Source organism: Sinocyclocheilus anshuiensis, unplaced genomic scaffold (assembly GCF_001515605.1).
Source record: "Sinocyclocheilus anshuiensis isolate Anshui unplaced genomic scaffold, SAMN03320099.WGS_v1.1 scaffold44, whole genome shotgun sequence".
Lineage (NCBI taxonomy): Eukaryota > Metazoa > Chordata > Actinopteri > Cypriniformes > Cyprinidae > Sinocyclocheilus > Sinocyclocheilus anshuiensis.
In genome coordinates, this window is record NW_015555746.1 from 820,298 (window position 1) to 835,248 (window position 14,951).

At 38.2% G+C, this 14,951-nt stretch overlaps 3 protein-coding genes across 9 annotated transcripts; 2 read left to right on the top strand and 1 right to left on the bottom strand.

Moving 5' to 3' along the window:
* Positions 1-81: 81 nt before the first annotated feature.
* Positions 82-3,650, top strand: kbtbd12 (kelch repeat and BTB (POZ) domain containing 12). Of its 2 annotated transcripts, XM_016467270.1 has the most exons (7): positions 82-168; positions 424-622; positions 738-1,722; positions 1,921-2,191; positions 2,410-2,560; positions 2,887-3,084; positions 3,223-3,650. In XM_016467270.1, the coding sequence occupies exons 2-7, from the start codon at positions 526-528 to the stop codon at positions 3,390-3,392; spliced, it is 1,872 nt and encodes a 623-aa protein (XP_016322756.1). In that variant the 5' UTR covers positions 82-168; positions 424-525; the 3' UTR covers positions 3,393-3,650. The 2 variants fall into 2 exon arrangements, with proteins under 2 accessions (XP_016322756.1, XP_016322757.1); XM_016467271.1 differs by lacking the exons at positions 82-168; positions 424-622 and having other exon boundaries at positions 641-1,722.
* A 650-nt stretch (positions 3,651-4,300) lies between these two features.
* Positions 4,301-7,174, bottom strand: LOC107673614 (coiled-coil domain-containing protein 36-like). The gene is made up of 8 exons (XM_016467272.1): positions 7,105-7,174; positions 6,779-6,868; positions 6,473-6,626; positions 6,103-6,254; positions 5,928-5,976; positions 5,732-5,819; positions 5,437-5,534; positions 4,301-5,329 (listed from the first exon to the last, which is right to left on the bottom strand). Exons 2-8 carry the CDS (start codon positions 6,832-6,834, stop codon positions 4,310-4,312), a joined length of 1,617 nt encoding a protein of 538 aa, XP_016322758.1. The 5' UTR covers positions 6,835-6,868; positions 7,105-7,174; the 3' UTR covers positions 4,301-4,309.
* An 811-nt stretch (positions 7,175-7,985) lies between these two features.
* LOC107673608 (uncharacterized protein C1orf159-like) lies at positions 7,986-12,946 on the top strand. 6 transcript variants are annotated; one of them, XM_016467259.1, is made up of 10 exons: positions 7,999-8,048; positions 8,131-8,173; positions 8,551-8,626; positions 8,781-8,865; positions 9,045-9,131; positions 10,288-10,329; positions 10,457-10,591; positions 10,792-10,817; positions 10,929-10,959; positions 11,157-12,946. In XM_016467259.1, exons 3-10 carry the CDS (start codon positions 8,564-8,566, stop codon positions 11,258-11,260), a joined length of 573 nt encoding a protein of 190 aa, XP_016322745.1. In that variant the 5' UTR covers positions 7,999-8,048; positions 8,131-8,173; positions 8,551-8,563; the 3' UTR covers positions 11,261-12,946. The 6 variants fall into 6 exon arrangements, with proteins under 6 accessions (XP_016322740.1, XP_016322742.1, XP_016322744.1 ...); XM_016467254.1 differs by having other exon boundaries at positions 7,986-8,173; XM_016467256.1 differs by having other exon boundaries at positions 7,986-8,173; positions 10,792-10,814; positions 10,926-10,959.
* The last annotated feature ends 2,005 nt before the right edge of the window (positions 12,947-14,951 follow it).

Genomic DNA, 14,951 nt, shown 5'->3' on the forward strand with positions numbered 1-14,951 from the left:
GGTCTATAATTAGCACTGTCCTTTAGCTGGAATGGGCATAGAAGGTTGAGCATGCTCCCTCTCCCTGTGTTTACTGTCAGGCGCAAGGCAGCCAGCATGTTTGTGTCGAGTGTGGGTAATGGACGAATTGTTGCCTGAAGGCAGACACCACAGGAAGCCAGATATCTGGTACGATTCACTGATGCATGTGCTAATATAATGCAATTGACTTAGCTTGTTGCCAATAATGTGACTGATACTGCCTTCTTTTGACATGCCGGAGCATTGACCTGTTTAGCACTGACCCTTAGAGCAAGATAAAATTATTGGTGCATTAAAATGATCTCAATATGATTCTGTGGACTTTCTGTTAAAGAGTGCACTAGTATGTTGCTGCCAGTTATCATTTAGCTTTGGCTAATAATTTGTTTTTTATCTCTACAGATACAACTTTTGAAGGACCTCCAGGATGTATTTAGGCTAACGGTAACACTTCTCTAGTTTTAAGCTGTCCAGAGACAAAAAAAAAAACAAAAACAAAACAAAATGGATCTGAGAGCCAAGCATGGTTTGACGCTGTTGGAACAGCTAAATCGAATGCGGGATGCTGAGCAGTTAACAGATGTGGTTCTAGTCGCTGAAGGTGCAAAAACAAAACAAAATGGATCTGAGAGCCAAGCATGGTTTGACGCTGTTGGAACAGCTAAATCGAATGTGGGATGCTGAGCAGTTAACAGATGTGGTTCTAGTCGCTGAAGGTGTTAGCTTCCCATGCCACCGTGCGGTGCTTTCCGCCTTCAGCCCCTACTTCCGCGTAATGTTCACCTGTGGCCTGCGTGAGTGCACCAACCGTCAGGTGGTGTTAAGAGACATGCCGGCCCCAAGTCTGGCCCTTCTGCTGGAATACATGTACAGCTCCAATCTTCCACTCACCGCAGCCAATGTGCAGGGAATCTCTGTTGCCGCTTTTCTTCTACAGATGGATGATGTTTTCAGTCGTTGTCATATCTACATGATCGACAACATGGATGCTTCCAATTGCCTGGGCATCTATTATTATGCCCGTGATCTAGGGGCGGAAGAGTTGGCCGACCAGGCTCAGCGCTATCTGCGACAGCACTTCACTGAAGTGTGCCTTGGGGAGGAAGTGCTGGAGTTGGAGGCACACCAGTTAGGGGCATTATTGGGCTCAGACGATCTCAATGTTTCACGGGAAGAGAGCATTTTGGATGTGGTGATGTGCTGGGTGAAGTACTGTCCAGGGGGTATAGGCTCAGAGGAAGAGAACCGGGCCAGGCACCTTCCTGAGCTCTTAAAGAAGGTACGTCTTCCACTGGTGGATGCAGATTACTTGAAGGGGACTTTGAAACGGAACACGGCACTTCTAGCTGATGCCGAATGTCTTCAGATAATGGAAGAGGCAGTTGAAGCAGCGAGCTTGGATTCAGATGCTCCACCCCGTCGACTGAAGCTGCGCTATGGCATGGAGACCACAGACCTCCTGCTCTGCATTGGTAATGACGGCGGAGGCATTCGCTCACGTTATGGAAGCTACACAGAGCGTAGCTTCTGTTATGCTCCCAAAACAGGACGGACCCTTTTCATCACCTCCCCAAGATATGGTGATGCACTTGGATATGTCTTTGCTGGGGTGGTGACTGAGAGGAATGACATTATTGTTGCAGGAGAGCTGGGAGCAAGAACGATGTCAAGACAGAAAGACAGAAATGTCGAGATTTTCATGTGAGGCTTTGGCAGGAGAAAATGAAAATAATACAAGATATGTTTTCAACATCATATATATGCAGCCAAACCTTAAACTATTAGAGTACATAAAATTAAGATTAGAATTTAAAATTAAAATGAGATCAAATCTACCACATTATCACAGACAGTAAAACGTACAATTCAAGAATCTAATATTTGCTATGGCCCTTTCAGGTACAACAAAGAAGCTCAAGGATCCTGGAAACACTTGAGCTCAGCAGAGTATCGTGATTCTTACGCATTGGGCTCTTTGGGAGAATACCTCTACCTGATTGGGGGTCAAATGAAGCTGAAGAACCAGTTCCTCATCACCAACAGTGTTGAGCGCTGGTTTCTACAGGGTGGACCATGGCGTAGCGCTGCTCCTCTGCCCATGCCACTGGCCTATCACAGCGTAGTTCGGATGAAGGGCCGCCTGTATGTGCTCGGGGGACGGACTCCACAGGTAATATACCAAAATAGCGCAAATTTGTCATCTTTATGGTACAATCTGCAAATATATTGCACAAGAAGAGTCATGAGAATGTAACATTGATGGTGCAAATGAAATAAATCACTATAATTTGGAAAATAAAAACAAGTGGGGATCATAGTAACGGTCTGTTTATTGCCTTCTCTATTTCCCTCTAATGCACCTGTCCTGCCATGTCTTATGAACGACAGTCATACCGCACAGATGACGAGCCTGACCGTATGAGTAATCGCCTGCTTGAATATGACCCAGAAACCAACAAGTGGAGTGAACTTGGCCCTATGAAATATTCAAAATACCGTTGCAGTGCAGTCGCACTCAATGGGGAAATCTATGTACTGGGTGAGAATGTTAACAGGATGAGTACAAAGTAATAACTTCTTTTATATAAAGGATCAATTTTTGTGATTGTGGGTTAATATTTCCATACAGTGAGACCTGTCGACTAATACTGCTCAACACAAGAAACTTATGACAGTAGTTATCATTACAATGGTTCACTCACTTTCATGAAAGCATAATCTCACCTATGTGTGAGACCCTGGTGTCATTCTTCCAAAATGTTGCTTGTTTAAATTTTACATTTGTTGATTCACCTTAAGGGGAAAAAAGTAATAAAAACAACCTAGGCATAGCCCATGAATGAATTTCAGTGTCTCCTCCTGCAGGTGGTATTGGGTGTGAAGGTGTGGATCGTGGCCAATCACGTCACTGCCTTCATGTAGTGGAGATCTACAACCCTGATGGGGATTTCTGGAGGGATGGTCCTCCTTTACCGTGGCCTCTCTTATCACTTCGCAGCAATGCATCAAATGCTGGTGTTGTTGATGGAAAACTTTATGTCTGTGGATACTACAAAGGAGCAGGTAAAATATGTATTGTAATATGAGTGTCAGTTCATTTACTTCAGCCTTCAACCTGATGTTAAATTAATGCAATCACAAAATTCAATTCAACACTCATTTACAACATATAATTAAACATGTACTCCACTCTTTTCCAAGATCGTCATGATACCATCACTAAAGACATCCTGCAGTTGGATCCCTGGGAAAATGTATGGATTGTGGTGGCAAAGCAGGCTCTGATGCACGACAGTTATGATGTGTGCTTGGTGGCAAATCTGAATCCTCGTGGACTCATGCCCCCTCCTGCTGACTTGGTAGAGGAATGACAACACTATCTATTCAACAGTGATTTCCCATTTTTTTTAAAAATGCATTTTTAAAAAAAATGCTTTTTTTTCATTCACAAGACAACTGAAAACTGTAGATATAGGGAGAGGAAGGCTTTCATAAATAGTTATGAAACAATTTTAATTTATAATGCTGCAAGTGCATTAGTGATTATAATATGATATGTTTTACATTTTTGGATTTCAGATAATATTACCAATAGCTGAGGTATATAGTATGAGTTAAGATACGTGGATTTGAGATACTCACATCATTTACAGCTCTGATTAAGTAACACTCCAAGAAGCAGTGCTAAAATATGATGTTACTTTAATAGCAAAGTAAATATGTATTGCAGAGTTGCACAATATAGTACATGTACTGTAACTTTAAGCAGTCAATGCAATTTATTAAACATGTTAATTTGTAAAACTTAACAATGGCTAAATCTATGTCAAGTTCCAACTGCAAACAAAGTTGAATATATTTTAAAACTATTTTATACCTGTTGATGTTACACTAGGTTTGTCTAAAATATTTGTAAGACCTAAAAAAAATTATGCACAAATTTCTCGAATATGACATGCCAAAGTTACAGAATGTGCTTGAATGTTATTGCTTTAGAGTCATACGGCATGAGAAAAACAGAAAAAAATTCTTTCAGATGTAGCAAAGTCTGCCTATTTGTCTTTTTGTTTTTATAATCCATACTTCAAAAAGAATCAACAAGGTAAAGCAACAGAAGAGGAACATGTCTATAGCAAGGAAAGTGGTTAGAGAACAAGGTTTGCATGTTCACAGGCAATTTCAAGCTCTAACTTACAAAAAAACAACAAAAAAAAGAACATAGGAGATACTCTAAATAATTTCTCAAATGTAAGTGTAATCAGAATACAGTATGAAAGTATTCTGCATCTTATTCTGAGTCATTAGTGAAGTCAAAAAGCTGCCAGAGGCCACCTTCTCCTTCTATGACACTAGCTTTAGGTTCAGGCACCACATTTTCCCATTCAGACATCTTGTATTCCACCATCATTTGGGAGCTGTCTGTGTCCTCAGACCACAAACTGAAGGGGTTTAGTGGTTGTTCAGCTACACACCTACTGACTGGTTTTACGGTGGCTTGCTGCTGTAGTTTTAAGCGATTCTCTGCAACAGACTTGTTGGTCATTTTCCAGTTGTCACCAAGAGAAGCCAAAGGTACTCTGTCTTTTTGTTCACACTGAAGGTCTTCATTCTGCTGGCTGTCCTTTGAGAAATTTGCTCCTTTTTTTCTCACTGGCTGTCTTTGTGGGAGAACCAGGGCTCTCTTTTTCCCCCTATAATTTAGTGGTTTTTGGCGCCTCTTAGGTACTTTCAGTGGTGGCATTGCATCAGTGACAAATTGGTTCTCTCTCACATGCAGTGGTTTTTCAGGCTTCAGGTCTACATTCTGTCCCCAATGGTCCTCTATGGATGCAGTGGACTGAACATCCACATGTGGGCTTGAAGGTCTGGTCTCAACTAATTGTGTGCCCCATAAACTCTGCGAAGCATCAGGGAAAACCTCCTCTGTGACTGTCTGCTGTCTTTCTTCAGGCAGAGCGTGTGCATTTCTGTTTCGTGTCTTCTGTGTTGTGAGTGGACACTGGTTCTGCTCTGCTGCTTTTCCTGAATAAATGACAGGCCTGTTGCATATAATCTTGCTCTCGTGTTCTTTTTCAGCTGATATGACACAGAACCTCTCTAATAAACCAGGTGATGTCTGGACCTCACTGTCAATCATTCTAGCAGAGCCAGGTCCTGTCATCGGCTTGTGAATAGAAATCAAAGTACTAAGCTGAGACAGAATTTTTCCCAGCATGCCCTGCTCCTTGCTCTGCTCTGCTTTAAGATGTTCCAGATCCTGTTGGAGGTTAAGCATGCCTGAGCTCAACTCTTCTGCAGCCAGACTGCTCTGTTTAATAGAAAATAAATGTGGCTTTCTTACCAATGCCAAAATAAAATACATTATTGAAAGCTTTGCATCTATTGCCTCTGATATACAGTATGTGCAGTCCTTACCTTGGCATCCCTGTCTCCCATATCTATTTGTGTTTGGCTCTGCAGAGTCTCAAACTGACATGTTATACCTTCTTTCACACTGTTTAAATAACCTTCAACTGCAATAGACAACAATGTCATAGGTTATAAATAAATAATATTTACAACATTTAAAATTATTTTAAAAATTTGTATCTGAACAAAAAGTATCTTTAATGATATATCTGTGGAATTTAGGGTGCCAGCATGGGCTAACTGTTAAGAACCATCTGCATATAGTTAAAATAATAAACAAAACATAGGAACAAAAACATACTTGTTTTTGAAAAAGTATCCAATTTCTCCATTACAAGTTTGGTTATGTCATTACTTCCATCAATGCGATTTAACAAAGTCTCTCTGGTCTAAAAGGGAAGAGGTAAGTCAATTATAGTATTGAAACCATGACTCTGTGCAATATAAACATTCTAAATGTGTTAAACACGCATGTGTGCCCTAAGTACAATGCTTACATTTTCCAGAGATTCCTGCAATTGTAGAATTCCATGAGTGAGAATTTCCCTAAAAAGGGAAAAGGTAATATTAAACAATATGTCAGGACAGAACCAAAGCAACGTGAAAAATTACAATAGGAAACTACAATAGAATCGTTTTTCATTGCACAAGGATTAAGAATAGGCTGATTACCTTTCATATTTTTCTTTGGCTTTTCTCTTCTCCTCCTCAAATTTGTCCAACATGCCAACAAATTTGCTACTAGTGAAGTTTGAGATTTTGCCATCACCACCAAACAAAAACGGCTTCGAACTATAACTGCTGGACACCATCATTTCCTTCATCTGTAGAGGATTTAGACAATTTGGAATTAATATGAAACTTAAAATATTATAACATTTTACAGACTTGTTCACAACAACATCCCATTAATTTTCATTTATTAAAGTTTTGTGGACCAAGGAAAAAAACAATCAAGTACATGTTCATTTTATTATACCAGATAAAACATGGCATGTTCTACAGACCAAATAAATAGATAGTTTAGGCCTGAAATATTTACCTCCTGTGTGGTAGTATGCTGAGAACCTCTGCTCTGTCCACTTATCTCCTGAGTAAACCCTTGTGAATTGTCAGGCCACATTTGAGAGCCCAACAGAAACTGGGAGTCACTCAGGCTGGAGTAGTCACTAGTTCCCTTAGCAGTTTTTATCCCTCTATAACAAACAGAGCGCAGAATACACATAAACATAAATATAAACACTACATTATTAGGCCCTATTTCAAGGTAATTGATTGGGTAAGTGTAAATAAAAGTAAAAGTTAGCTGACAAATTCTCTAGTACAGAATTCAGTTATGAGACGTTACCCAGAAGTTGCGGGGATATTCAACATCTCCTTTATATTCCAGACATTGGGCTTCATATCCAGGCTTTCAGTGTCAACACATTTATTTCCACTAGAAATAATAAACATGAAATCAAAACTACTGCAAATGACTTGTATTTTGATTTAAACAATGACTTTTGTTTTCAAAAATATTGTAAAATTTATCTGAGCGAACGTCAAATGTCAAAAATTACGGATCACGCGCGAGGTCGACGTCTCCCGTCAATAAAGCTCAGCTAGTTTTCATGACTAACTAACGTTAGCGAGAAAACAATCGTTAGTTAATTTCTAATAAGTGATGCTTACCAGAAATGTACTTGTTTGATATGCAGTAATGATTCTGAGGCAACGTAAGTAAATTCTGGCGCGAGTTGATGCTGGCAGTTACGGTTTAATGAAGCTACGTGTACGTGACACTTTTTAACAGACTGCAGCAGTTTTCCCGGGCTACAGAATTTAAATAGTTCACGCAGCCAGTAAATATTTACACCTACATTTCTCCATTATTTATAGGAAAGATCGATAGGTGGCGCTATTTAAATACTTATAATGTGAGCGAAAATATTGTAGTTTGTATCACAGTATAAATTAATGATATTAGTTTTTTTACTGTTTATTTCATTTTAGTTTGTATGCAATTTTTGCACACATCTATTCAGTTATTAATGAAATATAATGACATTATGATGGCATTGTACAGTGACTCGTGTAGCTAAATCTGCTAGTTATATGCTTGGGACATTAAAAAGCTTAGTGCGGGGGTAGTCTAGGTTTACTGACTAGTCGATCAATCGCGGTTCACCAATAAACCGAGTCGCTGTTGAGAGCTAATAAACTGTATCCTAGCAACCACAACCACGAAAGCTAATATCTTCATAATAAAAGTCATAGAGTTTAGAAACTGTAAAGCAGCTCATTCTGATACTGCATCTCACATATATGTCCATTAATTTCACCATGAAAATACACCGATATGTTTTTGAGTAGAAACTTTTAATGCCACAATGAGACATGAAATCTCTAATCTTACAACGATATTAATTTCTGAGATCTGTTTCTTACAATAGTTACTAAATAGAATTCGCATCACAACCTGAGCGTAAATTATTAATAAAAAATTATATAATAAAAGCTGTCTAATAAGCTATACGACAGTGAAAGACTTGTATTTTGGCAGTGCAGTTTATTAATCAGGAAGTAAAGTCCTGTTGTCTACAGATTTCTGACACATTTAAACTTGCGCAACACAGGTAAGTTCACGTTTTTAATATCATAAAATCTGTTTTATGTCGTCGGTGAACGAAACAGTAATGGCTTCTGTTTTAATTATAGACTTTGTATCATGGCATCCTAATTATCCATACAGCAAGCTAAAGTAATTAGCCAGCTGCTCAGTAAATAGGCTGTTGAAGAACTTGTTTGGTGGGGTAGCTTGTTTGTCGTACAGTATGTCTTAATAACTGGTGGTAAAATGCCATTCTTTAGAGAATATACACCCACCGACCTAGAAAATAAATCTGCATTACCAGTGTAGAATTAACGCCTCGGAAGTGGCCAGTCGTGAGATGATGTGTTGTGCAATGCTCTCAGAAAACACTGATGGCTCACACTTGATATTGCCTCACCCCTACAGTTTTATTTAAATATATAAAATAACGTTCAATTTATCAGAAAACGGCTTACCTCCAACTGTGGCATTTTAGAACAAACACAATGGGTTTCAGATCCATATTGACTCTATCTAACCCCCAGGAGTAATCTCATCATGAGTAGAGCCTACTACATCCTCAGTGCTGCTCTTTTTGTGTTAGAAATTCCAGAGACCAAGGTATCTCTTGCTTTTCTCTTCAGGAATCTTTTCACACAACATTCAGTATGTGAGAACCATAACTATTGTGAATACATTGGTTACTGCAATGCTCTAAAACTGAATTTAAGATCTCTTCCAATCTTAATGTATTTTGGATTTGCATGTGTTTCAGGCGCTGCTAGAAAACTCCAATGACTGTTGTGAAAGAATAAAGAGAATGAATGAAACCTGTGTGAATACTACACTCTGTGATCCTGGTATGTTTCTAAAGTAATATCATTAGTAAAATATAAACAGAGCTGCAAATAAATGTGCCTTTTTAATACAACATGAGCAAATTAACACATGAGCACATTTTGTTTCTGTGTAATGTTATATGTAATTGACATGTATTTGGTATAAATTATATATTTTGTAACCTTGATTCCTACTCTAGGGCTCCTTCAAATTCAGGAGAACAGTACAACGTTTTGTGTGTCCTGTGACTCAACAGAGCAGGGCAATTCAACTTTACTTAACAATAGTAAGTGCTGTCACATTAAAAAACATCTCTATATTTTAGAAGATTGCTTGTGATGTATTTATTTTTTTAAGCAAACACACTTTATGCACATGCATACATCATTCCTCTATCTTGCTTGTTGAAATGTTTAAGAAATAGTTCACCTAAAAATGTAAATTTGCTACAAAATGCAAAAATGCATTTGTTTCTTCATCTAAACAAACTTTTAAAATTTAGCATTACATCACTTGGTTCACCAATGGATCCTCTGCAGTGAATGGGTGCCGTCATAATGAGAGTCCAAAGAGCTGATAAAAACATCACAATAATCTACAAGTACTTCACATAACTCCAGCCCATCAAGTAACATTTTGTAAAGTGAAAAGCATTTTTGTAACAAACAAATTTAAGATGTTTTTTACTTCAAACCGTTGCTTCCGGCTGAAATATTACTCCATAATCCTTAATATTGCTTTCTCCAGTGAAAAGTCGCCTCGTTGGAATCAGAAGATAAATATGCACAAATCAAGCACCATTTACTAGGAAAAAAATCAAATTCTAAACAAATATGGCAGCGGTAAATTTGCTACAAAATGCACAAATGCATTTGTTTCTTCATCTAAACAAACTTTTAAAATTTAGCATTACATCACTTGCTTCACCAATGGATCCTCTGCAGTGAATGGGTGCCGTCATAATGAGAGTCCAAAGAGCTGATAAAAACATCACAATAATCTACAAGTACTTCACATAACTCCAGCCCATCAAGTAACATTTTGTAAAGTGAAAAGCATTTTTGTAACAAACAAATTTAAGATGTTTTTTACTTCAAACCGTTGCTTCCGGCTGAAATATTACTCCATAATCCTTAATATTGCTTTCTCCAGTGAAAAGTCGCCTCGTTGGAATCAGAAGATAAATATGCACAAATCAAGCACCATTTACTAGGAAAAAAATCAAATTCTAAACAAATATGGCAGCGGATTGTGATGTGAGAGGACAAAAGGGGATTCACTGGAAGAAGCGTTCATTTCAGGGAGTAAATATTCAGCAAATTTTCATTTTTGGGTGAGCTATTCCTTACAAAGCTAGATGGGCTATTTTTGATGTATTTCGTTTGATGTATATATATATATGTGTAATTAATATTATGTATATATATTTTATCTTCCTCTAGCAAGGACTAGTCACATTCCAGTACCTTTAAACGCAGTGATTGGTAAGTTACTACCATTGTTTAATGCTAGTTATGTGGACAGCCCAAAAAAAAAAAGCTTTAAAAAAAATGTCTATATTGATTTGCACTCAGGAATCTCATCTTCTGTGCATTGTGTCTGTAATGGCAGGTGGTCCAGGTGTAGCAGCTTCTGTCCTTCTAGGACCTCTACTGATCAGCCTGAGTCTCATCCTCTCAGTTGCATCTTTCTTTTACCTTAAGCGCTCCAACCGCCTCCCTGGTGTCTTCTACAGGCGCAATAAGGGTAAAAAAAAAAGTCTTAAAATCCAGAAATATGTAAATCAGTTAAAGCTTTGGTTGACTTTGTTTACCCAACTGTGTTGGATATTTTATGTATGTATGTATGTATGTATTATTATTATTATTATTATTGGTAGTGTTTTGGAGTGTTTTTATTCAAGATGAATTATAGGAGGGTTGTAAAATTTTAATTTTATATTTCAGCTTTTATATTCCAACCAAGTGAGACAGTAAGACATCTATAATCAATTTGTTTTTTGTCTAAATATGTTTGATGTTATATAAACAAACACAACATTGTGTGGATACCAAAGTACTAACTTGTTCATTTTTCTAACAAGGCTGTCATGATTCCTGAAGCTACATCTTCAGGTAGGAGAAATTTTAACTACTGTATAATCTGTATTTTAAATTTAATCAAAGTTCCAAAGTGGTGCTGCATTCTAAGTCCAACTGTGCTAAATTCCAAAACATCTATTGGGAATATCTGATTATTAAAAACTTCTACTTGCTCTGTTTAATGTATACTGTAGGTTGAATGTGACCCTTATCTTTTAAATCATCTACAGTTCGCAAACCAAGATATGTCAGGAGGGAGAGGCCGTCAGCAACATCAGCATCCAGCAGTGCTACTGTGGCAACAGGGGCAGTAACCAAGGTATACAATGTGTGACCAGCCTCCAAGGGCCAGCTATGAGCCCCCAATAAAACATGAGCCTGTCCTATAGCACTGTTTTCTTATAGGATTTACTTTTTTGGTAAAAATTTTCCTTTGTAGGCAGCATGAAGAAGTGATATGTCTTGATGTAGGCTTTATCTTGGAAACCTTTTCTCTTCACTGAAGCCAGTTATTTATTTCTATTTATATATTTTTCACATAATACGTTGTTCCTTTTTTTAAGAGACCTGGTGTTGCACTACTAGAGTATTTTTGATTGTTAAGCTATAATTCAGTCTATTAAGTTGTTTTTTTTTTCAATGAATTTTGTAATGTTTATATTTATTACCAGTATTTTTGTGTAATATTGTACTTTTGAATCTTGTGACATTGAAACTAGGATCCAAAAAAAAAAGACTTCCGCAGTTAGTCATATTTGCACACAACCTACTCCTCAAACCTTATCAAAGTAAAAAAATTAAATAAATACATAAATAAATGGACATATTTACCATTGTTAAAATAATTGTTTTGTACCTGTATACACAAATAATATATTTTCTATTCATTCTGTACCGTTTCCACAAATTCCATTAGCACTTATTAATGCCATATACATATGCTGGAAAATACCCTGTATGAGCATTGAAAATACTCCTGGCTTAGGTTTCAATGTTAACAGCATATTCATGTTCTACTAACAAGTGTGCATGAAATATCCACCTGTTAACAATGCCACATTCCTCACTATATTCAACATAAAAGATTCTGGCTTGCACCAAAGGTTTTCCCAGGTAAATAATGATGAATTCAAATTTGCTAGGCCTTAAATTTGCAAACTTGCTGTTAATACACAGTATATAAGTAAAGTTGTGGAAAAACTGTTGCCAAACACAGTTACCTACTGTATTTATCCCATCTTTCCATTGTGTAAGACAAAGTGCCATTAAGTGAATGTGCTAATGAATGAAGACCTATAGTCACCATTTTTGATTTTGTACATTTTATACAAAATTGGAATGTAAAATTATGAAAGAATTTTAGTAATTTTATCTTGTTTCTTGGTTGGAAAAACAAACAAACAGCTTGATATCATTGTAGTGTTATAAAGAGAGTGATACACTGGTATTTCTATAAAAGGAGTCAAAGTCAGTTACATTTTTTAACTTTATTTTGTAGTTTATTGCAAATAGTGGCCTTTAAAATGCCATATCATCCCCATGCCTATATGTTTATGATTTTCTGTGTAATTTTTAGGTTTTCTCATTTGTAATAATGGTTCTGTTTATTTAAAGGATTATTATGATTTTTCTACACATTTTCTACTTCATTTTAGGAAGGGTATTTGAACATTGTTTTGTGAAGTTTCAAATCCTTGGTATGCTGGATTAAGCAAAAGCTAGGAATGTTTACTTAAGGTGAAGGTAAATGATGTGGTTTCATGGGGATACGTCAGTGATACTGATTCTAGAATATAACCACTTAAATTCAACCTATTTCTCGTGTCATTTTATTGGCTGTTGTGCAGCAACTGGAAAGCATGTCAGTACATTTTGTATATGAATTATGTTTAGATGGATGTTGAGGATGATGAACTTTTTTTGTATGTTGATGTCCTAACAGAGTGAGTATTGATCACATATTGAGTCATATTTGATGAAGATTTCAGTGTTTACAGAAATAAAAGATATTTTGATTTATGAGAAACCGTTTACTTGTATTTACTTAATATCATATCCTTGCAAAATGTGATTTAAAAGGTGATGCAAAGAGCCACAGTGCACAAAATAAACAGTCCAGGTGGTGGCTGGTGTTGATCATTAAAGACTCATTTGCCATATAGAGGTTCTGGGAAGTGGTAGAGTAAGGGCATGGTAGTTATACAACTCTATATAGCATTTTAATTGCTGACGAGTATTTTCATTGTGTTATCATCTTTAGAATAATTATTAAAATGGTAAAATATTAGGTTGAACTTGTGTCAAAAACAGTATCAGGAAAGCGCTCCTGTGAATGTGACCAATCACCAGTTTACAGCTGTCTGTGGTAAACAGATGGAGGGACTTTGATCCCATTTACCTATAATATTATAAGCACTTCCTTATAAGACACAATAGTATCAGAATAGAGCAAGTACCATGTGACTGTCTTTCCATTAGCTCAGTCCTCTGTGATGTTTGTCATGTCTCACTATTTAACACAAGTGCAAATATACGCATTTCTAAGGGATTATTTAAAGCATTCAGCACAAGTGAAGTCACAACAACGATTTGGCACACTATAAAGTAAAAACGTACTCTGTTACTAACGTAACCTCGGTTCCCTGAGATAGGGGAACGAGTACTGCGTCTGCTAGACGCATATGGGAAAAAGCCTTTTTCTCCTGAACTGAAGCCTTTTCATTCACGCAGTGAAACTGCACGGCCATTGGTTCGTGCAGTGTATTAAAAACGAACCAATGGCTAGGCAGCGGAGCTGCACGAGCCTATGGCGACGAAGCCCGCCAAAGCCTGCCAGAATGGCTATATCTGGCTATATAAGCGGGCGTTCGCCACAGGATTCTCAGGTTACTTCGACTGAAGCGACGACTGAGTCGTGCAGCTACATAGCACGGCTAGCAACGCAGTACTCGTTCCCGTATTTCAGGGAACCGAGGTTACGTTAGTAACCGAGTAAGTTCCCTTTTGATACTACACTCGTACTGCGTCTGCTAGATGCATATGGGAACACAGTACAATCACGCCGTGCTAATGTAGTGGAACGACTAAGGGTATAAAACTTCCATAAGCAACCAATGCTCATAGAGAAGTTAACAACAACCCAAGGCTAAGACGGGCTGGTTAATCGTTCCAGAGTACTCCTGTAACTTAGACACCCAGGGGTCAAGAGCTAACAGGTGAAACAATGCCAGAAAACTTGAGCGTGATACGGCCAAGGGCTCTCTGCCAGATCTGTTTACGCAGAGCATGTCACTTCAAGCGGAAAGGACCCTGGCCTGCAAGGCCAACCTTGCGAATGTGGACGGTGAGGCCCAGCCGGCTGCCTCACAAATATCCGCAATGGACACACCACTGGACCATGCCCAAGACGAGGCGATGCCTCTAGTCGAGTGGGCCCGTACTCCAATGGGGCATTGGAGGCCCAAAGAAGAGTACGCTAGCGAGGTGGAGTCTACTATCCATCTAGAGAGTCTTTGCTTCTTAGCCAGAAGCCCTTTGGTGCGGGGTGCGGTTATGACAAAGAGTTGTTCCGACCGCCTATAAGGGGCGGAACGTTCAATATAGATTCTCAGAGCTCTGACAACACCTCTGTCAAATCGGAAGTATGAGGGTGTCGATTCCAGCTGCGAAGGCGTGTCAACGGCAAGCGGCTTCGGATCAGCTAGAGTCGTCGCTGAAGGAGAAGAAATCTGAGAATCCTGTGGCGAAAGCCCGCTTATATAGCCAGATGCTATATAACTATATTACGGCTTCGTCGCCATAAGCTCATGCAGCTCCGCTGCCTAGCCATTGGTTCGTTTTTAATACACTGCACGAACCAATGGCCGTGCAGTTTCACTGCGTGAATTAAAAGGCTTCAGTTCAGGAGAAAAAGGCTTTTTTCCCATATGTGTCTAGCAGACGCAGTACGAGTGTAGTATCGAAAGGGAACACAAGTTACTGCACACACCCTCAGTGAAAAAAACAAAAAACAAAACGTGACTGTT